This window comes from Azolla caroliniana, unplaced genomic scaffold, assembly GCF_043228905.1.
Source record: "Azolla caroliniana isolate FFs.n. ecotype wild unplaced genomic scaffold, voAzoCaro1.0.p SCAF_3, whole genome shotgun sequence".
In the NCBI taxonomy this organism is placed as follows: domain Eukaryota; kingdom Viridiplantae; phylum Streptophyta; class Polypodiopsida; order Salviniales; family Salviniaceae; genus Azolla; species Azolla caroliniana.
Window position 1 is genome coordinate 24,937,118 of NW_028230438.1, and position 26,778 is coordinate 24,963,895.

The following is a 26,778-nucleotide window of genomic DNA, read 5'->3' on the forward strand; positions in this document are numbered from 1 at the left end:
CACCTAGATATTGAAATTGTTGAAATGGTCTATCCCAATTAAGTAGGGAAGTGTAGTATTGGTCTAATCAGCAACACCAAGTCCATATTTACTAGAACAACTCTTCACGATTAAAGTGTTTGTAGATATTTTCATGGCCCAACAATACCTTTTGTTAGTCATCTCATGCCTTATTTTATAGCATATGGTCTAAAGCGTCATTCTGCGTGTTATTAGCCACATTATGCATTGTTTTTTGGTGTACAATCTAAAGCGTCAATCTCGTTTTTTATACTATCAATTGCATGTTATACCCGTTTAAATTGACTTTTCACAATCAATATGTTCGTAGGACCCATAAAGCCAACAATGTTCCTTTTTGTAAGGAGAATTTGAAATTACTTGAAAGAAATTGTGCGACTAAAATGGAGCTCCTTTTTCCTCTTTAAAAGGTTTGGCAATATGTGTTTTTCCGTCATTCTACTAAACAAGAAAGGTTGGTTACTTTTTAAATGTTGTGATTAAAGGCATGAAAATGATGAGGTGCATTGTGGATGTGAATAATTGTTGATAATAACTTCCTAACCATTCCTGGGCTATAAGGGATGTCAAGTGAGTGCGACAATAACTCCATCTAGGAGGCTAGAAACCCATGTTGTCATGAAGACACGAGCGAACGGTGATGCAACATGGAGTCGAGAAAGTAGAGTAATTTTTTGTTTCTAAATCTCTAAGCATGTCCAAGAACAAAAAGCCAATCATGTCCTCGGAGCAACAACAATTATTGTCCCCATTGCTTATAAATTAGGTGCACCATAACAACAATTGCTACTAGTTTAGAGATTAATCGCAAACAAATTTTCTCCAATAACAGTACCCACAATTGGTTCTATATTTTGCATGTCCTTAGTTGTTCACAAAGGAACTTAATATTGTTTTGTGAAGCACAATTCAAAAAAGTATACTGGAAAATCTCAAGTGACAACAACTATGCATTGCACATTCATTGATATATTCATCATTTGTGTTAACCACAATGTGATCATTTGCACACGATCATATTCAAAAAAAAACAAAGGACAGTCTTTGAAGTTATTGATTTAAGAGCAATGTGTTGAAGGTAGAGTACCACATTGTGCTTTGAAATATAATATTGTGTTTCTACGTGGTTGCTTTGAAATAGATATGGTGTATGTAGAGACAATTGATACCATGTCAAGTCAATTATTTATATTCCGCCAACGAAAATAAGAAAAGCTTTTAAAGTTGAACAATGATTATATCAAACATAAGGAGTCCTTAACCCACGAGAACATACACATACACCAACAATAGGCTCACATTCAAGAAAGAGATAAAAGGTCATTGAAAAGAAAAAGTGTTGTACTTAGACAAGTATCTCGTTTGAGGCTTCACTTGTTATAGAGATCTAAAGAGAGGCCTACGTAAGATGACAAATTTCATGATGGTACATATACCTAGTGTACGAGCATTGAGTACATATGAGAGGAAGGGAGGCAATCAAATATGATGATAAATTAGTTATCCAACAATTAGAGTAATAAACTTTTAACTTATACATAGGCAACCGATCAACATGGAGTTCTCGTGATGTAAACACTGATTGTGCATCTCAAATAATAACCACCTTCAACTCATGCATTCTATTAGTGACGATTTTGTTATTGTTGTAGATGTTTCTCGATATAATTGTTTGCATTTGATGATCAAAGGGACTTAGATCATGAGAAGGAAGTTGTGAATATAACCTTCTAGGTATTCATTATTGGACACAATATACCACTTTTTTGTATATTCACAAGGAAGATGATTAAGAAAGCTTGTCAACAAATAGTTTTTTAAAAGCTCCGTTGTTAAGATTTAGTACTCACGCGATGATGTTTTATAATTGAGTTTTTATATTTTGAAGGAATATCAAACAAGATACTCGAGGATAACTTTTGTATGGATTGACATCTAACTTTTCTTTGCATTTACTATTTACTAGATGTATAGTTGGTCTTTATAAAAAAAACACGTTTGGATTATACACACAAATATCCATATTATAAATATAGGCATTGAAGAATAAACAATATTGGTCTCTTCTAGTTCGTAACCTTTTTGACAAGTTTCTCCCAAAACATTGGGCTCTTCTTATCAAATGGATTACGCCATAAAATAATCGAGGATTTACAACAAATGTAGAACGCATACATACATTAAGATATTCCGTAACATTAACTTACACATGCACGAAAAAAATAATCCAAATATTAAAAGAAAAAGTGAGATTTTAAACCGGCGTTAACATAAACTTAATATGTGCCAATTTCAAGCTAAACTCGGTCTTGGTTTCGAGCAAGCATACCTAGTATTTAATAACTTTAATAATGTTTGCAATGATCTCGTACATTCCAAAGACCTATGGTCTTCTCATTTCCCTCACAATTCAAAGCATAATGTAACCTAGGGTTATTGTGAGGACATGTATGTTGTATCTCTGAAATTGTAGGCATTCTATTGTGTCATTTATGCATATGCTATCCAACTTCATAACATAAAGTATAAAGTGATTCCCAATACAAATGTACAAATGAAAGCTCTTTTTTAGAGAGAAAACTAACAACTCTTCATCTATTGAGTTATACTTTTTGAATCTTTACAATTCTAACTTGGATATAAGCTTTAGGATTTCAAAATTTCAGAGATGGGAATGCTAATGCTAACTTGAAGTTCTAGAAAAACAAAGTGAAGATTTTGCCAATCATTGAGTGTTCCCCCCCCCCCCCCCAAAAGAAGCTACTTTCCCATTAGTTAGAAGAGATTATTAGAGAAAGACTATACAAGGTGGCTTATACATAAATTAGGGAATCACACTCTAACCGAGTTCAAGAATATGAGACTACATACATATCCTTTCAAACTAACTACTTAATGTAAACCAATTAGTGAGTGTTAATATTGAAATATAAATCATAGACAACGAGGGAGATTAATTTCTAAGGTTGTTCATTGTAAATTAGTGTGAGAAGCTTGATAAGACAAAAAGTAAGAAAGAAAAAGAAAAGTTTGGATCCAAATCCTAGCAAAAGAGGTAGAGATGCCTAAGAAAGTGCTTTGGAGGAAACTCATCTAACCCATGTGTGGAAAAATACAGGTAATGTGCTTGATTTCATTAAATACACAATGTACAAAAAAAACTATGCATAATGGATGAGAGGATATGGAAAGACATTTGAATTTTGGAGTACATGTAAAACTTGAAGGAATTGGAGTGCCCGATCCATAAACATGTAGGTTACAAAAACCACACAAATTCCAAGGGGACGCGTAATACTTGTGCAAACATGATAATAATACCATGCAAATTGCTCAAGCCTCAAGACAACAAAATACCATGTGTAGATAAAACTAGGAAGAAGACATCAAACACTTCTACTTGTACACACGTTGTAAGAATGATATTAAATGTAAGTTGCTTATAAAAAAATTATTTGAACATATATGAGATAGGAACACATTATTCTCTAACCCAACAATCTCATAACACGTGGTTTATAGATAAACAAACATTGTCAATATCTTACTATGTGTCTATGTAAAACATTAAATTACAAACAAACAAACTCTTATCAGAATATATAGAGAACGTTGAAGTCTTAGTAGTTGGCATGTGAAGCAATCATCCTACAAATTGACACATTAGGATGTCATTGATAAGTTATTTCACATAAGGTCATCTATTTGGGTGTGGATTATAATTATGTAACACCCATTAGAATGTCATAGATAATTTATTTCACATAAGGTCATCTATTTGGGTATGGATTATAAATATGCAATTGTTTTTTGACCTTCAAATTATGAAGTCACGCCCATTCGATATTGCTAGCAATTAACACATGGTTCACATTGAAGTTAGTTAAGTGTTGGATGAGCTATAGATAATATATTTCCCTTTGAAACAAATGAGTGTATTATGAAAAAGCTATTTGGTGTTTCGTTGACAATTTAGCTATTGTAGGTCTTGGATATTGAAATGATGGAATGTGACTTGTGAATGTTATGCAATCCAATTATAAATTAGTCAGTGAACCACGTAACTATAACTTACAAATGTTGAATACCAATAATGTTGTCGTCACAATGTAGAATTGCGATCATTACAAGATTAATTAGATTAGCTTTATGTACGACAATAAGTAAAATTTGTACTTGGATGACATTAGAGATGTTTTTCGTTTGTATTTGAGCAATTGTTGATTACGATGAAACAATAACAAACATGTACTATAGTAGTGAAGCATGATGACAACTCGGATCCATTTGCAAAGCTACAAGAATTATAGTCCTTTATGCAAAGGAATGATTCGACAAAAGAATTTGATGATCCAAAGAATGCATATTAATCTCTACATAGGTAACAATGACGATCATATATAAAGATTTGAATGCATATTAGTAGCAAAAGGCTTAAATTTTGAAATCTCAATCTTTGCCTAATTGTCAAAAATATGTTAATATTCAATAAGCTTGAGGTAAAGAAACAAAAGGTGGTGATCCAAAGCAATCTCCACCAAATTGCACGAAAGGATGGAGTCCATGTAATAAATCATGTACCAAGAATCTAATAATTAGAGGCGACAATCAAAATATGAAGATCTTATCCACTTAGTTGGGGGAATGTTGATGAAAAATGATTGATCATTGTATGCCAAGATTCAAGCAAAAGGACACGAACAAATGGGCACAATTTTACAATAGACATAGCTCGGTGGACAAATGCGGCAAGACAATGATCATATATCATCTATATTCAAATAAACCACATAAAGCTTAGATGCCACTTGCATGCATCAACATTGTAAAAGCTTCGAAACTTTTAGGTATTTTGTTGCAACTTTAGGTATGCTTAATAAAATTGTTTACTTGTATGTGGATCCCCTATGATAGACAACTTTAAGTAGGTTAATGCACAAACTTGAAGAACCAAGATTCTAAGTGTTGAAATTACAAATACGTGCAATGCTATTTTACAATATATAAAGTCACTTGTTCACTTTATTGAACAACACTAATACAATATTTACTTAACAATCAATTGCCATATAAGATGTGAATTTAAACAGTAAACGATTGAAAATGTGCTCGAGAAATAACACCCACATATACCTTCTCAATCATTCAACCATGGAAAATATCCTAGTATAGATACTATACATGGGAATATGAATGTTAACTAGCATAATCCCTATTATAAATATTTAAACACTGATACAAATTTATTGCTCAAGAGATTCAACGTAACCTAATCCCTATTGTAAATATTTAAACATTAATACAAAATTATCTCTCAAGAGATTCAATGATCAACTTGGCTAGGCAACAACCATCAACCATTATAATGTTGAAGAAAATGTAAATAATCATTACAAAAACTACATCTAGACAACATATTGGGCACAACACAATTGTCGAGAGGGACATATGTTAAGAACAGGTGACAACTAGATTCTTGATTCTTTTGGATTATAGAGAAAACAAAATACATCGACCCAATTGTTCAAAAAACAATTGTAAGTTGTTGAGCAGAAAGTTGAAAGATGAGGTCCATGCATCAAAACTATTTTAGTTAAAGGCTAAGTGTAAAAGGTGATGAAATATCAATGATTGAAACAAAAATGGTAGAGGTGATTAGGATCAAAATAGGTGGCAATCTTATGGGTCTAGTTGGGCATACGTAAAGATTATAGTTGTGCGGTAGACAATTGGGGACGATTCATCTCTACGTGGCTAAGGTGAAGCACAAGCTTTCTACAATGGACTTCCACCTAGTTGGTCAATGGGAATGTCATTCACCTCAACATACCTAGTTGGAGGCTAGGAATTTGAGTGATAACACTCCCTTGGGTTGGGAAAAGTCATTGCCGATCAACATAGTTCCCACTTTGGCAAGAGGGAGACATATGTACACAATGACCTCCCATGGTCAAGCTAGCTGGGCAGAAAAGAGACGAGAGTCAACGACATCAACTTCCACGTGGCAGGCAAGGGTCCATTGTAGGAGTGAATGCAAGAGGTTAGGACTTTGAATTCCCAGGCCTACCCTTGAGGTTAGGGTGATGGAGATGGCGGTGAAACGTAGAGCAAAAGAAGGCGATGCCCATCATCATCATCATCTCGAAGAATATGGAAAGCAAGAGTAATGTATGTCTACTCAAATACTCAATCTCGATGAATCTGGCCAAATCAAGGGTAATGTACGTATATGCTCAAATGCTCACTTTGGATGAATCTGGGCAAGGCAAGAGTAAGGTATGTATGCTCAGATACTCAATGTGGATGAATCTGGGCAAGACAAGAGTAATAATATATGCAGGAGATATTGGTTGAATATGGGCAAGGCAAGAGCAATATATGTGTATGTAACATATGTATTCCTAGAAGATAAACTCTTGGATGAATTTGGCCAAGGTAAAGAGTATAAATGATATGTATATGCCTCGACATCCTTAGGAAAATGAAATAATAAATTAAGATTAAAGAAGAAATTGAAAAAAAGAAGATATCAAAGTTACAAAAGAAATTAAAATTAAAATTAAAAAAGAAATTAAATTAAAATTAAATTAAAATTAAATTAAGATTAAATTAAAATTAAATTAGAAATTGAAGTAAAACAGATATCAAAAATTACAAAAGAGATAAAAATTAAAAAAGAAATGATCGAAATTGAAAAATAAAAAAGGAAATGAAAATATCAAAATTGAAAATGAAATTAAAAATTGAAAAAAGAAATTAAAATTGAAGCAGAAATTAAAATTTGAAAAAGAAATTAAAATTGAAAAAGAAATTAAAAATTGAAAAAAGAAATTAAAAATTGAAAAGATAAATTAAAATTGAAGCAGAAATTAAAATTTGAAAAAGAAATTAAAATTGAAAAAGAAATTAAAATTGAAAAAGAAATTAAAATTGAAAAAGAAATTAAAATTGAAAAAGAAATTAAAAATTGAAAAAAGAAATTAAAAATTGAAAAAAGAAATTTAAATTGAAGCAGAAATTAAAATTGGAAAAATAAATTAAAATTGAAAAAGAAGTTAAAAATTAAAAAAAGAAATTAAAAATTGAAGCAGAAATTAAAATTTGAAAAAGAAATTAAAATTGAAAAAGAAATCAAAATAGAAAAAGAAATCAAAATTGAAGAAGAAATCAAAATTGGAGAAGAAATTAAAATTGGAAAAGAAATTAAAATTGAAAAAGAAATCAAAATTGGAAATTAAAATTGGAGAAGAAATTAAAATTGAAAAAGAAATCAAAATTGGAAATTAAAATTGGAGAAGAAATTAAAATTGAAAAAGAAATCAAAATTGGAAATTAAAATTGGAGAAGAAATTAAAATTGAAAAAGAAATCAAAGTTGGAGAAGAAATCAAAATGGAGAAGAAATTAAAATTGAAAAAGAAATGAAAATTGAAAAAGAAATCAAAATTGGAAATTAAAATTGAAAAAGAAATCAAAATTGGAGAAGAAATTAAAATTAAAGAAGAATGTAGAAATATAGGAGTCCTCTTCCTTCTTCCTTCTTCCTTCTTCTTGTCAGCAGAGCAGCTTTTATACTCCCATGGAATCTTAAATCTCTCTGTTTTTCATCCCCCCCCCCCCCCCTCAAACAAATCCTCTCTCTCTTGTCCAATTAGGATCTGTTCTTGGCTATGGAGATCGATTCTCTTTCTCTTTCCTCTTCTGTAAACCCTAACTTTCCTCTTCTTCTTCTTCTTCTTCTTCATATAGATTGTTATTTCCGTCCGTCGTAATTACACAAACAAATGCTCTGCTGCAGGATCTCTTCCTTTTAATTCTCCTCCATGTTTATGCTCTCTTTCTCAGCCAGTTTTGTAGTGAAAAGAGAAGAAAAGTAAAACACACAGAGAGAGAGAGAGAGAGAGAGAGAGAGAGAGAGAGAGAGGTAGGTTTGGATCAGAGCAATCAATCTATTGGCGTCTTCATTTTCTTTAACTCTGTCTCTAATTTATCCCATTTACACAAAATCCATAGCTTTTTTTCTTTTTTCTTTTTTTGGTGGCGGGGGGAGAGTGTGCAGATAGATAGATAGATAGATAGAGATGCTGTCACAGGCGTCACATACTTCCGATATTGATTCAGATTCATCATCCTCATCATCTAGTTCGTCATCTTCATCTTCATCTTCATCATCCTCATCCTCATCAGCAGCAACGATGGCAATCACTGCAATCACACCTCCGAGGAGGTTGAGGGATGTGCCTGTGGATTGTACAGAAACTGCGTGCAAGCCCCGGCTGCGTGGATTGCGATGGCGTGTCCTCTTGGGTGTTATACCACCTCCCCCTGCTGCCACCATTGAATCCCTTCGGCGGGCTTCTGCCAATGGCAGGAGAAGGTAGTCTTAACACAGAATGGAACTCCTGCCCAAGTTTGAAAAATAAGCCCTTTTTCCTTTGCATCCTTTATATTTATATCCATAGACAGAAATCACTTCTATGGGTACATAATGTTCATACTCCATGTCATTGTTTACAATTGTCTATACATCATCTGCATACATACACAATGCTCATAAGCCGCTATTCATGTCACATAATTCTGTTGTCCACCTGATATGTTGTAGCTCATGTTCACTCATTAAGTTCATCTGCCATGCCCATGTCTAGACCCCAATTCATAGGATTTTTTTCTTCATACATTAAGTTCATATGCCATGTCGGTGTCTAGACCCCAATTCATAGGATTTTTTCTTCATACATATGTCCATATAATGTCCACCCATCATGTCTATACCCCAATTCAGATAGCCTTTTGCCCCTTCTTGTATACATATGTTCATACACCATGCTCATGCATAATGTCCATATATATCATAAGCATACTACAATTCAAAGCTTTCTTTATTTTAGACTTTCCAAAGCATTAACAGTGATTCTGTTTTCATTTTTACTTGTGTCAGATATGCTGAATTTAGAAGAAGATTGGTTGTTGATCCCCACACCATGGAAGACATTCAAAATGGGGAAAATCTGACCATTGATAATCCATTATCTCAAGATCCTGGTGAGACTTCTCAACAAAGTGAAACCCTTGAATTATTCGTCTTATGATAAATTTTTAGAATAAAAAATAATAATTTACTTTTTCAAACAAAAGTTGAAAATAAGCGAAATAACCAAAACAACCAAAATTTGAGACTATTTGCAGATAGTACATGGGGTCGTTATTTCAGAAATGCGGAGCTTGAAAGTATCATAAAAAATGATGTTACACGACTCCACCCAGAACATGAAAGCTTCTTCCAGAGCTCTCCTTGCCAAGCTATGCTTAGAAGAATTTTGTTGGTCTGGGCTTTGATTCATCCTCAATATGGATATAGGCAAGGTAATGTGCTGAAATTTATCACAAACATATTTCTTTAGAACTAATTGAAATACTTGTTAGTCTAGGTTTTTGCTAGTACTTTGGATTCATTGAGATTGTTCCCTGTTTAAGTGGTTGCATAAATCTAGTTTTATGTAGATGGAGAAAAAATTAACATTACGTTGGGTAAATATCAAGAAACCTCATAAGAACTCTTTCCAGTATAAAGGATTGGTCAAAAGCTCAGAAGGATTGAAATACTGGGCAAATATTTCGACTCTAAAAATTTTCAAAAGTTTGGCTAATATTTTCAATTTCCATAGCGTTCAATGTTTCACGGCTAATTTAAGTATTAAATCATTAAAATTCTTAGGAAAGTTTCAGAAACCTTGATTCTAACAGCCAAAATTTGTCCAAAATAATTCAATAGGAACAGCCACCCTTGGTTTCGTTGGAACTAAACATCAAGTTTCTGTGAGTCCTGATTCTCACATGAAACAAAATATTCACTATGCTTTTGCATGCACATTGTAACTAAAATATCCTTTTACCTGTTCAGCCAGATTTACTATGACTATTTATTTGATCTCTATCCAGGAATGCATGAGCTACTTGCACCTCTTGTCTATGTTCTTCACATGGATATCCTACATCTCTCTCAAGTAAGGCAGAGGTATGAGGATCCTTTTGAAGACAGATTCGATTCCCTAGTTGAGGAAAATATCTCTTACAATAGACAAGAAGGGAAACAAAGCATTTCGAATAGAGCTGCATTGAATGATATAATGTTCACCAATGATGAAGATTGGGTTCACCGGGTTCATCCTGAGGACATACCATTGGTCAAGCCTGATGACTTTGGATTCAACTTAAAAACAATGGTATTGGGTAGTGATAGCTATGGTGCCGAAGGTGAGCTAGGTGCACTCTTATCCGGAAGATTTATGGAACACGATGCGTATTGTATGCTTGATTCATTATTGAGTGGATGCAATGGATCCGAAGTTGTCTTGGCGGATTATTTCACTTCTCTCAAGGAAGGAAGTGAGGGGCTATCTCCAGTGCTAGAAGCTTCTGCAGAAATTTATAATATTCTGGGGTCAGTGGATCTCCCTTTATATATACATCTTGTCGGGCTTGGTGTAGAGCCACAGTTTTTCTCCTTACGATGGCTCCGTGTGCTTTTCGGGCGTGAATTCGACCTTGAAAAGTTACTTGTGCTTTGGGATGCTATTTTTTCATCGAATACTATCTGCCAAGAAGAAATGCTACTGTCTAAAAATGTTAAGGATGTTACTGTGAGCTCTCCTAGAGGTTTGTTCATTTCCAACTTTGCTGTCTCGATGATGCTTTATTTGAGGCCCACACTGCTAGCTGCTCCGAATGCGACGAGTTGCTTACAGAAGCTCCTCAATTTTCCGAAGAAAGCAGACATGAGGAGCTTAATAGAGAATGCAAAGATGTTGAGGATACTATCACAAGAGCCTCAGAAAACAAATCTCTCATCTCCGGGAATGTATCCTCAACATATCAGAGGAAATTCGCAACAATCACTTTCCTCGTCATTTGAATCATATGTTCCTGCGTCGAGTAAGATTTTCAACCATCTTCAATATACAGGGTCTCCTGAGAAGAAAGTTAGGCCTTCAACACCAGAGTCGTACTGGGAAGAGAGATGGATGAATACTGTGGTTCTTCCGAAAGTCGAACCGAATAATGAAGATGGTTTTGAATCTGATAAAGTTGTTCTTGAGGATAATAAGATCAACGCCAACGCTTCTAGGATGAAAGAAAATATGCAAGTTAATGGTTCTGTTTCGATGGGCAGTACTGGCAACAAGAAGCAAACACGGCGCAATTTACTCGGTCAGATCCAAGAGGAGGCATCATCCGAAAGTGGTCTAGGAAGCAGTACACTCAGTGTTTTAATAGAAGAATCAGACAAAAGAGGTCCTGTTCATCAACAGCCCTTGCATCTGAATGAGAAAAATAATGCAAATTCGGTTGTAACAGATGCTTACAGTGGAGATGACGACGAAAGACAAGGACAGCTAGGTCATTGCACGTCCAAAGTTGGTGTCGGAACAGGGATGGATACGAAAGAAGACCAAACAGTGTGCTTTTGCAATAATAAAAATGAATTACCACAATCTTATATGACAAGAGAAGAGATGTCAAATCCAGATGATTACAACACTATAGGCATCAATTCTGCTAAGGACACCGACCCTAATCATATAGACATGGAGAAGATGCCAGGCAAGTCATTACAAAATCTTGGTCTTGTGATGGCTGAAAACATTGAGGTTAGTGAATTGTATTGTCGATGTCAAGTGATCAATTTATGTTTTCATATGTAATTGAATTCTCCCGTTTTGATACCCATCATGGTAATGTTCCTTTTCTTCCCTAGGTGCTCGAGAGATTCTTATGCAGTGTAAGAGACAAAGGGGTGTCTTCGAGCCCTAGTGGAGAAACAGATAAAAATGCATCAACCAATGCCTTCATATTTGACAAGGGCCATGCTGGTGCTTTATCTGCGCTAGCTGAATTGCGTAGAATAGGCGATATCTTGATTCACATGCGATTATGATGCGTTGATGATACAATCTTCAATGAGAACGTAAACGTATAGTAAAAACTCAAGTTTTATACCAACACTGCCCCATACATTGAAGAAACATTGATTTTGCCCTACTTGGAGGAAAATCAAAATTCTCACAATCTCACTTTGTATAACATCCATGCCTCATGTAGAGTTCTTTTTTATTCTTTGGTCCTTGTAAAGAGTGTATTGTACAAAAGGGGCAATTCCCTAATTCACTTGCCTACCACCATCGAATATTGAAAATAAAACCACCAATGTATCAATTTGGTCTCAATGCCTTTGAGCAAAACATTTTTGACTATGTCTTGTGTTTTGTTCATATATATATTTTTGAGATCTTCTTGTCAATTGTATATCTTAAGACAAATTTGAATCACGAGTGTATCTACAATTGGCTTCGTTGTTGGTAACATTTGCCATACAATCATCTGATCGAATATTGCATGATTTGAGCATTAAATGGACTATAATGTTATAATATAAGAAGCCAGAATGAATTTGAGAAATGGGTATGTGATGTCATCGTACCATGTATTTTACCATCTTATTTGATGTCCCACACATCTCATTGCAAAAAAAGTTCATGTTTTGGATGTGTTCTCGGAGATTGCATTTTTTAGGGTAGATATGCTCTTGCTTGGAGCAATTTCTTTTCTCCAAGCCATGATGGTTTGATTTGGTCAAATTCATTTTCCAAAGGTTTTCTCATGCAAAGATTTCTGGCATGTTGGTATGCAAAAGTCCGTTGGGTGGTTATGTTTTAGATTTGGTGATTGTTAATTATGATAATCTTGTTCCCCATTTTCAATGGTTAGGAAGCCATAACTTTACCCTTCCTGTCATACAGGGTGTTGATTGACTACCTTACAAGTTGTGGTCTATGGTACAATTGCATTACAAGAAATGTATTCTTGTTTGATGGTCTTAACGGAGTATCACAATAGTTATGCGAGTTCAAAAGAAAATTGTTTTGCTAGTTCTCATATTTGAGCAAATATACTACATGCAGCTTTAGACATGAATACCCCCACAAGCAACAAAGGAAGTAGCATTTCTATAACTACAATTGTATCCATGGATCACATACTTATAGTTTTCATATTTAACCCACATGAATACCCCCACAAAAGCAACAAAGGAAGTAGCATTTCCATACCGACAGTTGTATACATGGATCACATACTTAGGGTTTTCACATTCAGGGTTTACAGTTGAGTGTATGTTTGAAATTTGATTCTTCAACATTTAGGTTTTGATATACGTACAGTTTTCACACTTACAACTCCTGGGTGTAGGGCGTAGTATTACTACTTGATTGTTCAACATTGATGTTGTTGTTTGGGAATCTTTCTCTATATGCAATGTTTGCTTGCTTTACAAATGCCAATGTTTGATTGCTTCACAAATGCCAATGTTTGCTTGCTTCACCAATCCTTTTGATTATCAATGGCCATTATTTTAGGTCCTTGATCAAACCATTGCATTTCTCAACACGACATCACTGGACAGTTGCACAAAAACTGGCGGCCATGAAATGTAGGTTGCACATTGATATGGCAGAGGACCCGCCACTCGGACGATTCGCCGGGCGACCAGCAACATCCGAAAAGAAGGTCACCAAGATCCCCCATGATTAACAATCCATGATCTCCTAGGGCTTTAAACATAACCCCACAACCATTTCCAATATCCGCCAAGATTGGCAACTTGCTTACATCTTTCCATGTATTAAAATGGTTCTCATAGACCTTGAGGGTACTTGTATTGACCTCTACTGCATAAAGGCGATTCTGTAAAACCGCAACCAAAGGCGGCATACAATCGAAAATATCAGCCCTGGACTTGATGAGATACATATCCTCGATCGTTCTCCACGTCCTTGTGAGTATGTCGTATTCCTCTGCACTTGAAAGAGGTTTATTGTTTGCATCTTTGCCACCAATCACATAGAATTTTCCATTCATGATGACACCGGAGCATTTGAAACGAGGGGTGGGCATGGGTGGGATAAGGCTCCAACGATTCATCCTTGCATCATAAACCTCAGCAGTTTGGAGGGCGTTCACAGAAACCTCTTCTCGGAGAGATGTACAGCGCCGGTGTGGGCGACCCAAACCGCCTGCCACGTATGCAAAATTGCCAGGACCAGATGCGGAGGCAAACAGGCTCCGCCTATTGACCATGGGAGGTGCCTCTTCCCATTGTTTCATGAGGTGGTCATATCGATAGTCGAAATTGCCGATGGGATCATACCATATGACATGGTTCACTATGCAAATCGGCTCTAGATGTCCTGAGGATGCATACGCGTGCACAGGTGAGAGGCTCTCGCATGTGTCTTCTCTTACATCGTAGACTGCCCATATGCTCGGGTCAGCGCCCAGAGATAGGAAGATGAAATGCTCCTCGAATGAGCATTGGTTCCTCCGGATCTCAAACATTACCCCAGACTTAAGCAAGGTTCGGTGGCGGACAGAGAGCAGTGCAAGTTTCCGGAGATCTCGGATTGGGAGAAGTGAAATGCATCGGAGAGAGGTTTCTTCATCCAGCCCGGGCAAGAGAGGCTGTAGGAGTCTCTCATCATGGGCATGATCATGCTCTCCAGGACATTGTTTCTCCTCATCACCACTGTGACCATGATCTTCTTCATTTTCTTGACCATGACCATGACCTTCACCCTCTTCTTTTTCACTATGACCATGACTTTCACAACGATTTGTTTCTCTGTCACATTGACCATGACCATGAACATAATCATAATAATCGTTTTCCTTTTCACCATGATCATCCTCTTGTTTTCCTTTTTTATCATGACCATGATTTCCTGTTTTTTGTCGGCAATAAGCATGATCAGGATCTTCATATCCGATATCTGTTTCTTTCTCTCCATCTTCTTCAGTTCCTATTTCTTCATCTGATCCTGTAACGCCAACGTCAATTTGTCTGTGCATAAGTGATGGAAAACTCTCTAAGAAGACTTACCATTCCTGTTGTGGCAGCATAGCTGCCATCCCCTGTTGTTCTGATGGTGCCCTCCGATCCTCTGCTTCTTCCTGTCATCCATTCTCCTTCTTATCTCCCTCTCTTTCTTTCTCTGTTTTCTTTCTTCTGTTGGTTTCTATTGTTTGCTTATATTCAGAAACTGTGATACTGATGATGAACTCACATAAAAGGCTAGGTTCATTTCACACTATAGCCATTGTTGTTATGGCGGTCTTGGTCTTGGTCTTGGTCAAGGTCAAGGTCCCAAAACCCCTGATCAATGTATGTTACTAATATATGACACCATGGTGAGGAGCCCTAAAACATTTTCATCCATATAGCCCATGGAACAAAAAACATGAGGGGTAAGGTACCGTAATTAATTGCATGCATAGCTCAAGCAATGGATTAACATGGGCTACAAGCTTGGGACTTAGCAGAACACCTAATTTGATATACTAGAATCTCAATCATTTCCTAGCCTTTCGAAATATATAGACGTATCTTATATGCAAGAATGCTTTCACATTTCGCCTTAACACTATCTTACATGCAAGAATGCTTTCGCATTTTGCCATAACACTATCTTATATGCAATAATGCTTTCACATTTCACCTTAACACTATCTTGTTTTGCTTTAATCTTATCATAAAAATTGGGGTCAAATGAACACAATCTGGTTCATACATATATACATGTACAATCGAAAACCAGCATGAACATATATCATGTATGTATATACATATATGAATGCTGGAGATAACAAATAGATCACATGTTCTTCTTGTGTCAACATATGAATCCAGATAATTATGATGCTGGGAATGAAGTGGTTGGAATAGAATACGATTGATATGCACTATGTGTTCACTTATATGTGCCTGTATAAAGTTCATGAGAGACCAAATATGAGCTATGGGACAATGCTGAGGATCAAACTTAGTTTCTCTCAATTTTATGACGATGCTTACAATGTAAACCTCTAAGAGTGACAACCACAAAGCTTATAAGGAAAGAAAACAAGTTGGCGTCTATCAAAAGAGTCAATGAGCACAAAGATGGTTAATAAATCACACAACAAAGCCAATGTAGAAATGAATACTACTCTACACACCCACAAGATGGCTTTTACAAATATGTGGGGGATCCTACCTCAGAAGTTCAACTCTATAAGAAATTGTGTCAAGGTGGCCTTATGAAATTGAAACCAATCCCATTCTTCTGGCTATTGGTAGGTGAGTCTGTTGCATCACTTTAAAAATGTCCAACTTATGTAATTTAAACTAATGTCTGCCTCATCACACTGATCCAACATGGGTCCAACACGTGTTAGTTGAATTCTTAATTTTGTTAAGACCATGAGATGGACAGTTCGTAAAAAGTGATGAGTCAACCCCCTCAGATATGGTCGTATTGTAAGCTTTCAAACATACATCCAAATCCTTATGGCTTATGTCTGTCAAGAATTGCAATCTGTGAAAAACTCTCCTCAGGAGAATTCTCTGCCAGCACATGTAGAGACACAAATCCCTACCATCCATCCAAATACATGTGCACATACACACACACACACACACACACATACATATATACATGTGTATATATGCATACATACATACGTACATATATACATGTGTATATATGCATACATACATACGTACATATACACCTGTAAACATGCATACATACATATACACACATGCATGCATGCATCCACCCATATATTCATGAGCATGCATACCTGCATACATAAAATGCACAAACATGCGTTTGTGCTTCTTTTATATGAACATCCACTCCGCAACATCAATGAACTATACATCACAACTTTGGCACTTCCACTCCTCTCACTGCCATCATTGTTTGTTCAATCTTTTCCACATCAACCCCTAGACCATCGACAGAATAAGTGTTTGCAAGCAATACACATGCTGCATCATGCTTGGGATTTAGCTTTAATATGGTATTAGCTATCCGTTTGGCTCGCTCAGCATCTCCATGTTCCCGGCAAGCACTAAGCAATGTCACCCATATAACAGAATCAAGCTCAAATCTTGCCTTATGAATCACATTCTCAGCATCATCTAATCTCCCTGAGCGTCCAAGAAGGCTGACTATACAAGTAAGATGCTCTATCCATGGCTTAAGGTTCGCATTTTCGAGCATTGAAAGGAAACAGTTGTAGCACTCGTCAACAAGACCTGCATGGCTACATGCATTGAGAAGGCATAAGTATGTAACTTCATCAGGTTTGATCCCTTCTTTTTGCATAGATTCAAAGAGTTTTAGACCATCTCTAGCATGTCCATGTTGACAACAACCGGTAATAATGGCATTCCAAGACATCAGATTGTGTTCATCCATGGTAACAAACACTGAGTACGCTTTTTCCCAAACACCACATTTGGCATACATGTTCACAAGAGCATTACATACAACGACATCTTTTTCCATCAGTTCATTTGCTTTAAGATTCTCATGAATAAATATTCCATCGGCGAGGGCTGCAGGGCCTGTGCATGCGGCAAGAAGACTAATAAAGGTGAATTTATCAGGTTTTATTCCTTCTTGTTGCATTTCTTGGAGCAATTTGATGGCTTGGTTACTATTTCCATATTGGGAATGAACTCCCACCATTGAATTCCAGCATATGATATCACGAGGTTGAATTTTGTCGAAAACCACACAAGCATTATGTAGTGATCCACATCTACCGTACATGTTCATAAGGGCAGTACTGAGAATTATATTAGAGCCAAACCCATTTTCTATAACATATCGATGAATCAACAAACCTTTGGACATGTCCGAGCATGCTCCTAGAACACCGATCAAAGTGACTTCATTTGGTTCAACCACAAGGTTTTCAAACAGCTGGAAAGCTTCAGCACCGTAGCCATAGTTTGAGTAAACAACGATCATCGAGGTTGACGCAATGACATCAGGATTCAGAATCTTGTCATATGCGGATCGAGCGAGATGTGGGTCGCCACACTTACCGTACATGCTTACCAGGGCGGTTGCAACAATGAGGTTAGACTCGAATCCCATACTAGAAACATTCATATGGATGAATTTCCCATCCTCAAGATACATAGGGTTAACACAAGCACCAAGGGCAGCAACGAACGTGACTTCTGTGGGCGTTATACCTTCTTCTAGGAGCATTTTCCGGAAGAGACTTAGGGATTCGTCGACAAGGCCACATTGTGAGTAGACCGAGATCATTGTTGTCCACAAGACATGGTCCGACGAATTATGTCTGGACATTTGATCGAACACTAGTCGAGCATTCTGAACATCTCCACACCGACCATACATGTTGACTAGAGATGTGGCAAGGGCCAAGTCACCATAATACAAATCACAACTTACCACATGGTCGTGAATCATCTTTCCATATACCCACGTGGTTTCATCCACACAAGCCTTAAGAAGAGTTAACAATGTTACTCTGTTCGGGTCAAACCCTTGGCTTTTCATCTCCTCGTAGACATGGAAAGCTTCGTGGCTATGGTTTTTGTCTTTACTTATACATGCAGACATCATAACAGTCCATGAAACAACCGACCTTTCGGGCATTCTTTCAAACACGAGTTTTGCATGTTCCGAAGAGCCACAATTCCGATACATACCGATGAGGAGGTTTGCTATGTAGATGTCATGGTGGAGGAGACCCGAGAAGATGATGTGCGAGTGGAGGAGGTGAGCTTGGGAGAGATGGAGGGGTTGTCTCTTCAAGGAGATGGCAGCCTCGTCTCTGGTCAGGATCAATGGAGATGAAGTGGAAGGTTCAGTACCCATCATCATCATCATCATCATGTCTCTCCTCTATTCTGATCTATATATTCCCCCAAATTCTCTTATTCAAGCCACAATTTCTATTCATTGCAACAACTAACTGTATATATATACATATATATATATATCCGTATGTATACAGTATATGTAACAGTATATGTATATGTCCATATGTATACCGTATATGTATATGTATATGTATATGTATGTATATATATACATATATACATGTACATATACATATAAGCTCAAAGTATAAATGACACCAGCATGATCCATATGATCATAGTTCGGTTAGTATGACTACTTGATATAATTATGTGGTTCCTTCTTTGATTCTATTTCTCATGTAGTCAACTACAAGTTATGGAACAAAAAGATTTACGGTTGCAAAAGAGTGCGTAATGTAAATATATGGAGAGAATAGAAGTTGTTTGTGCCATTTGTTATAAAGGGAGGATATTCGCCCGATTCCGTTTTTTTTCAATATTCGGTTCGATTGGGAAGGGAGATGATAAAGCATAGGGTGCTCCACTAGCTAACAACAACTAAGACATGGTTGTCAAGTTATAATGTCGATCCTACCTGCATGACAACATTTTGGAAATTCAATAGTTCAATAGTCTTATGGGCTTTGTGGACTAGTAGACGTCGAAGGATATTTCAAGAAATTCAATGGAATGTTGTGGATGTAGTCAAGGAGATTTGGTTGACTTTGATGCATACACTAAAAGGAGAATATGATGCTATCAAGGGCGATTCAAATGCAGTCTTTCGAAAACAAGAGGTTTTTAAGAAGAGATGGGAAAGGATGAATGTCTTCTTCATGGTTATGGTTGTATACATTGGAGGTGTCAACCACCTCTTTGGGTATTTCCTCCTCCAACATGAGGCATGTGGTCATGTACAACTGTTCTTGGCAATGCTTTGGGAGATATGTATGTTTTTGGCAACCTAAGAGCAATTGGGAAAAAAGGTAAAAATTTGTGTTGAGGTTGTTATGTATTTGGAAGTGTCCATGTATCATGTAAATCGCTTTGGACATAATATAAACCATTGTTGGGAAAAGAAGAAGAAGAAGAAGAAGGTGAAATTCAAACTCATTTTCTAGAAGCATGGTATAGGACACATGGAAATATTAAGTGTTCTCTTGCTTATCCATTCCAATGGTTACCCTCTCACCAATATGTTGCTAAGGATGCAAATAGGTGCCTACCCTATTGTTGCAATCCCCAATATATAAGAAATAGGAAAACAATCTATGCCTTTGATTTTGAGTCGATCTACTGTTAGGTCATAGCCAAGAATAGGTCGTTTGTTGGGAGGACGGAGTGGCACGAGCACTCTACTCCGATTCGAGGCATCGCTGCCATCAGAGGTAGTTGTGGTCTCGGTGGCCCACTTGACTCGCCTGCACCGGAAGCTTCCTCTCACTTTCTTCTCTTGCTTGAGCTTGTCACTAACTTGAAGTTACCATCATTCTATTTCTTATGCAACTTGTAAACCCTATTCCATAAAGGGATTTTCTTGTATAAACTAAAATCTAGATCCTAATATGACTTCATTTGGTCTTAATCACATGATAAATCGTTAATTGTGTATTAATCTCTCCCATCCGTTCGTGTCGTATGGCGCATGGATAAACTAGTTTGATCTTTTGATTGGCGCAAACCTTTCACTAATTTGATCTTTCGACTAGCGTGAGCCTTCGACTAGTTCGATCTTTCGACTAGCATGCGTCTTCGACTTACTCCCTTTTGACTCCTCCATCTTTACAACTCCCTAGTCCAAGTCCCTTGTGGTCCCACTCCAGTAACACATGCACACACGTTTATGCGACAACGTAACCACTATTATGTATAGGGTGAATGATAGATGAGAACAAGAAAAGAAAATAGAAATAAGAGAACAAATTATGTCATTATGCTTGTAGTCTAGATTTTTTAAAAGAACTATACTTTATATAAGATGATAATATATTGGTTAAAGCTTAGGTATATCTAATTATGATCATTGGTTTAAATATCCATTATGATTATTGTATAATATATATTTATGGTATTTTGTATAGATCATGAAACCTATGTGAATGGTGCAAACACCCACTGCATTGGCATCAAATAACAATGTGACAAATCTTTCCAAATCTGAGAAATGTAGCTCCAAATCTAACCAACCCTCTGATATTGTATGAATTGGTGAGTGTTATCTTCCACTTCACCAATGCAAAAGAAGCAATTGCTTGTTGCTAGTCCATTTCACGTTAGAGTTAAAGGTACATTCTCGATTGATACTCTGCAAGTGAAGACCTTTGCTATATATGGGAATTTTGAGTGCCAACTATGTTTCAAGATATGCCACCATCCATAATCTAAGTTATAAGCCTTCCATTCTTGTTCAACCTTAGATGATAACCATAGAAAAGACTCAATAGAGCAATGATACAAGATATTAATAGTCACTTGTTAAAACGGATTCAGACCTTGCCAGTCATCCCTTTGTACTCTTCGGTTTGTATAGGTAAATGACTTCACATCAATGTTATATTCCATAGTTACTGCCAAATAAACTCATAAACAAGAAAGATGTGTAGTAACTGTCATTTTTCAACAAAATCCATAATTCTTTGAGATGGATCCTCAAATACATCTCCCACCCACCTCTTTGGTCCCCAAACGAAGCAATTGCAGCTCTCCCCAAATTCCTTGGGGTTGTTAGATGGTCCCACGGAACCCATATGATTCTCATCTTATCCCTCTTTCTCCACAACAAAATTTGAAGATGTTGCAAAATGGAATGCCAAGCCTTCTTTGTCCATGGTAGGAATGCCAAAAAATATAATATCATGGGTTCCATAATATTGAGGAATACGCGGAATAGTCTCCGGCAACAACCGAAGAGTAAATCACTTTGTACAGTCGAACACAGAAGAAATGAGAAAAATGGAGGTAAGTGCACAAACAGAAAGAAAAGAGAATACACAGGATATTAACGTGGAAAACCCTGAGAGGGAAAAACCACGGGAGTCCACAGACTCCAAACTGTCACTATATCACAATGATTACAATAGTGAGCTCATGGAGGCAATGACCTCGTGCTCACGATCTTCGCCACAGGCGGCGGTTACAACAAAGGCAACGACCTCTCTATATCTCGAGCTCACTCACTCTCTCTCTCTCTCTCTGTACACGGTTTCTCTCTCACAATCGTGACAACGACAATGACAACCACAACACTAAGTTTGCCCTAAGTCATATTTATACAAAAATGACTTTTCGGCTATTTACAAGTATAGCCCCGATGGACTCTCAGAAACATATTTACGAATATGTCCCTTCATCCGGTGAGCACTCCTCACCGGGCCTGCATCATCCGGCGCTTGCCGGGCACTCGTCATCCGGCGCTTGCCGGGCACTCGTCATCCGGTTCTCACCGGGTCTTCCGTTTCCGGGTACTCCTCATCCAGTTCTCACCGGGTCTTCCGTTGCCGGGTACTACACATTCGGTTTCGGCCTCGGCCGATGTTCTCACCGGGTCTTCCGTTTCCGGGTACTTCTCATCCGGTTCTCATCGGGTCTTTCGTTGTCGGGTACTACACATCCGGTTTCGGCCTCGGCCTATCCGGCCGAGTTTGCTCATCAACACTGTTCTTCTTACTTCCCATCCGGAGGGACCTGTTTCCTAACACATAATACATCGTACAACCTTCAAGCCTACATGAAATGGTTAGAGATTATGGCTTCCAATACATGAACTTATCCCTTAAATTGTTATTCATTTGTTCAATCAAATGGGCATTCGTAACATTCACTCCCAATGGATACCTGAAGTGTCAAAAAATGGAGTCTTTTCTAATCATGGATCCTTGCCATCCAAGACATTCCAAAGCCCTCTTAGTACAAAAGATGAGATTAGACTTCCTCCCATTAATATGCAATCCAGATGCCTTGCCTTATAGAGCCTACCTCATCTCCATTAACACATGATATACCTTCAATTATTGCGGAGGAAAGGCCCAAATTTCTTATGACTTCTTTTGTTTTTGTCATAGTTTGAGTTTTGTACCCTTGTCATTCTAGGTTGTATGTTATCGATTGGGCCTGGGTGACTACTTTTACTCCCACCTTCAATGGTAGGACCAACAATATGTCCATGCCAACCTTTTTCTTCTGCTTTGAGTAATCAAGCACTAGATATTCTCAACCATAATCTTGGCATTTGGCTTCTTTTTGAAACCATGAGATCAAGTGTTGGGCATGTTGGTCTTGGATGTGGTCAATCACACTAATAACGAGGGATTTTGAAGCAACATTTATAGTAATAATGTTTAATTAAGCATTCACTCACCATGTGGGAACCTTGACAATTGAAGCATTTCATTTCTAGCTATTGTAATGCACGTTTTATCCCCAACATTGCTTCCTTGTGTTCATTCACAATACATACATGGGGAAGATATTGCTAGCAACCTTAGTTTTAATGAGGATAAACCTCTTCATATTTCTTTGAGTTGTGATAAACTTTTGTTTTGTTTTTGTGTGGGTAATGCATTTGATCTCCTGAAAGACAAGTTTCACTTTTGAGAACTTCATTTCTATGTGTGTATGCAGGATTGTTCAAGTGAAATGAATTGTTTGGATGGTCTAGGTACTCTATTAGGTGATATAGGTGTTATATCAAGAGTCATTGTCCAAAATGGTCATTAAGTGCTCTCCAAAAATTATCTGAGTGGTCCACAAAAAAGGCCTTGCACCATTTACAATATTGTGGTTGTCGATGGTTTAAGTGTGGACATTCCATGTGCAATGTCACCTTGGTTGTTATAAGTCTCCCATGTGCCATAGTGATTTGGCTTGTCGTTAAAGCCTAAGCGATGGAAACCCATAGCCAATGGATCCAAAAATGATCTCTTGCCAACGAAATAAATAATTCTCTCTTCTTTACATGCACTTGTCCGTTCATGCGCCTAGCTTTTACAAAATACAAGTTAATATTTTATCACACTTAACGTCTCCCAAATCCTAGACGATTGATCTTGCCAAATAAATAAATAAATTTTCCTTTCTAATAAATAATTCTTCTTTCTTTACATGCAATTATCCTTCCATGCACCTAGTTTCTACAAAGTACAAGTTAAACATTTTATCACACACTTTGTGCCTCCCATGCACCCTCGACCCTTTCGTTTCCAATGGTGAGGTCTTACCATTTAGATTATACTTCTATAGAGTTTAATGACGATTTGGTTTAATCTTATTTCTACGCTACAAGGAAAGTTGGATAGTCTTCAGGGGCCCTTTGATGCGAGTGAAGAAGCTAGATATCGCGTCCTTCTTAAATGGAGAGGTTCTCCGATGTTACAGATGGTGGATGGCAATGCAAAGTGGATTTATCAGCCACCCCAGTGGTTGTTTCCTCCTAGGGTACCAAACATAGAGGTAGGTGCTGAATTGTGAAGAGATTGGAGGGTGTCTTTGCTGAATGTGGATTGTGTGAGGCTCATGTTGAGGGGAGTCTGTCGAGTAATTCTATGACGAGGATTTGTTGCTTATCTTGTAGCCATTGCAAAGTGGCTTGTAACATATGAGTTATATATTATCCTATGTACTTTTCTTAACTAATGGAAGTAGATTTTTTTTGGAAAAAAAGAAAAAAAAGAGCACTTTGACGAAAATACTAAACCTTTGCACAACTTCTTTTTTTTGCCCTTTCGTCCCTTCACACATGCCAAATCATGAAATCCACCCCCACCAAACTACAACATCTTGTAATATGTGTGACAAGATTGAGTGTGTCCCATTTTGTTTTACTATGCTCGAGGTGTTGGATATATTTAGAGGAACACCCCTTAATTTTTCCCAATCTAATTGGCCTCTCATATGCATTCCACATGTGTCATCCCCAATTACTAGGGCAAGATGTGGTGTCCTCATAGGTTCTATCACATTAATAAGAAAGATGAACATTTATGGGACAAGAAAGTATCCCCCGCCTTGAAGAAAATATGTGTGATTGAAATTACCTTGTTTCAAGCTTCAAACTTATGCCATCGATTAGCCACAATGTTGGTCTAACTAACCTACAATTAAAGATTTTGTTTAAACTCAATAGTTTCATTTTGGTTCAATTTCAATTTGCAATATGAAAACCATATTGCCATCACTATTGTTTTAGCACATGCCATGCACATGCCCTTGAATCTAGATTTTGTATAGAGATCATATATGTAATTTAGTATTGTAGTTTCTAAGAATATGGAGCTTACGAAATTGTACGATGTTAAATTTGGGTAAACATTATTATGCAAGACAACATAAAATCTCATAAGTCATAAGGTCATTCATTAGATTAGATTTTAGGATAGCCCGACACTCTAGTGAATAGAACTCATCATGTCGATCATATGTTAATATGTGATAGAAAAGTTTGCATATAAATACAACCAAGAGGTTTGTCGGTACTTGAGGGATAATATTTGGTACTAAAGCTTAAATGGATGTAACTTCATAACTTCACTTCCACAAGAGCCTTAAGTTGAGATGCTTGAGTTTCGGACAACTCAAGTTTCAAGAGAAGTTGAACATGATGACCATAACCTAATAATTTTCCTTGAAGGAATTGTAGTGTTGTAAATTGCATCACTTAGGAGTGTGTGATTGGTGGATATGTTGAAGGCTATGGTTTGTATGAAAAGATAACTTTGAGCTTATGTTCTATGGCAACATCAAGTGGACTTTAAGAAACGATGACAAGGGATTCACTTATTTTCAGATACAACTTTTGGTCTAAGGTGGAATTATGTCATACCTTCTTTTTTGTTGCATAGCCCATAGTTTTTGCTCCACTTCTTTCTTATATGATATCATCTATTTGATCAGATGTTGGTATTAACCTTCATATCACGATAGAAGTGAGATTAAATGTCTCCTTCTATTTTCTCGATGTGCATTTCTCAAGTAATATACCATGGTGTATCTTTCTTTTAGAATAAAAAAAAAACTTTGAGCTTATGTCACATGCATTTTTAACTCTGAACATATTGTGATAAAATGTTGAGGTTCTCTAACAGGAACACAAATACATGGCAACCAAAAGTGATTGACTTAGGTCATGAGGTTGAATCTTGGTGTGTATCTTATAATATTTCTTCATGTACATTAGGCTCAAAAACTAGTTTGTATATGTACATATGTATGTTTCTTTTCTACCAAATGCTTGTGTAAGGTACTAGTATCAATCAATGTAGCCACTATGAAATGAGCATGTGGTGATGAGTAGGTTGAAGGTGAGGCATGTATGAGTGCTCCCTACCTTAGGTGAATGGGTACTAGGTAGGATATGAGTTCTATCTTTGATAGATTCTCCCCTAGTCTATTGGGGATTTTTTTAAATGACACCATAGAGGTATTGTAGTTGATGTTAGAGTAATATAGATATATCTTGCCAATAGATGTCCCACTAGGTCTACATTCGATAACCAGTCAATATTAACTGTGTTAGAGATGACAAGAGTTTAGCAATCTGACAACACTTTGGATATTGTTGGTGAATGAACAATTTAAGTAGAATAAAGAAGTCATTTGAAGTTTTTTTTTTTCCCAAAAAAGTCATTTTAAGTTTATACATAGACACATATGTATGTATATATCGAGCGATATGTTACTGCATTTATGGTATTATGTGTCTATATATATATATATATATATACATATATGTATCTATCTATGAATTTCTTCTTCCTTGCTTTAAATAACGAGGTAGGCCATTAAATATTACTCGAAACTCCCAATCACCTATAAACAAGTTTCCAAGATATAAATCTTAGGTGGTGACATGTGTACATTTCAAAACTATTTGAACATGCTTTCATCAACTATAATGATGGCTTCTCTATTGTCTTACATTGTCATACATTGTCTACAACTATCATGATGTATATATATTGTACACCGCTATAGTGATTGTAGTTTGAAACGCTAGTAATCATGATATAATAAATAGATTGGACTATATCTCGAGAC

At 36.6% G+C, this 26,778-nt stretch overlaps 3 protein-coding genes across 3 annotated transcripts; 1 reads left to right on the forward strand and 2 right to left on the reverse strand.

Moving 5' to 3' along the window:
* Positions 1-8,067: 8,067 nt before the first annotated feature.
* Positions 8,068-12,274, forward strand: LOC147866808 (uncharacterized). Its single transcript, XM_087317297.1, has 5 exons — positions 8,068-8,397; positions 8,962-9,065; positions 9,210-9,386; positions 9,963-11,671; positions 11,779-12,274. The coding sequence occupies exons 1-5, from the start codon at positions 8,102-8,104 to the stop codon at positions 11,956-11,958; spliced, it is 2,466 nt and encodes an 821-aa protein (XP_087173423.1). The 5' UTR covers positions 8,068-8,101; the 3' UTR covers positions 11,959-12,274.
* Positions 12,275-13,099: 825 nt separating this feature from the next.
* On the reverse strand, positions 13,100-15,061 carry LOC147866809 (F-box/kelch-repeat protein At5g60570-like). The gene is made up of 2 exons (XM_087317299.1): positions 14,956-15,061; positions 13,100-14,893 (listed from the first exon to the last, which is right to left on the reverse strand). Exons 1-2 carry the CDS (start codon positions 15,035-15,037, stop codon positions 13,461-13,463), a joined length of 1,515 nt encoding a protein of 504 aa, XP_087173425.1. The 5' UTR covers positions 15,038-15,061; the 3' UTR covers positions 13,100-13,460.
* Positions 15,062-16,003: 942 nt separating this feature from the next.
* Positions 16,004-18,804, reverse strand: LOC147866810 (putative pentatricopeptide repeat-containing protein At3g47840). Its single transcript, XM_087317300.1, has one exon. The coding sequence runs from the start codon at positions 18,776-18,778 to the stop codon at positions 16,778-16,780; it is 2,001 nt and encodes a 666-aa protein (XP_087173426.1). The 5' UTR covers positions 18,779-18,804; the 3' UTR covers positions 16,004-16,777.
* Positions 18,805-26,778: the final 7,974 nt, after the last annotated feature.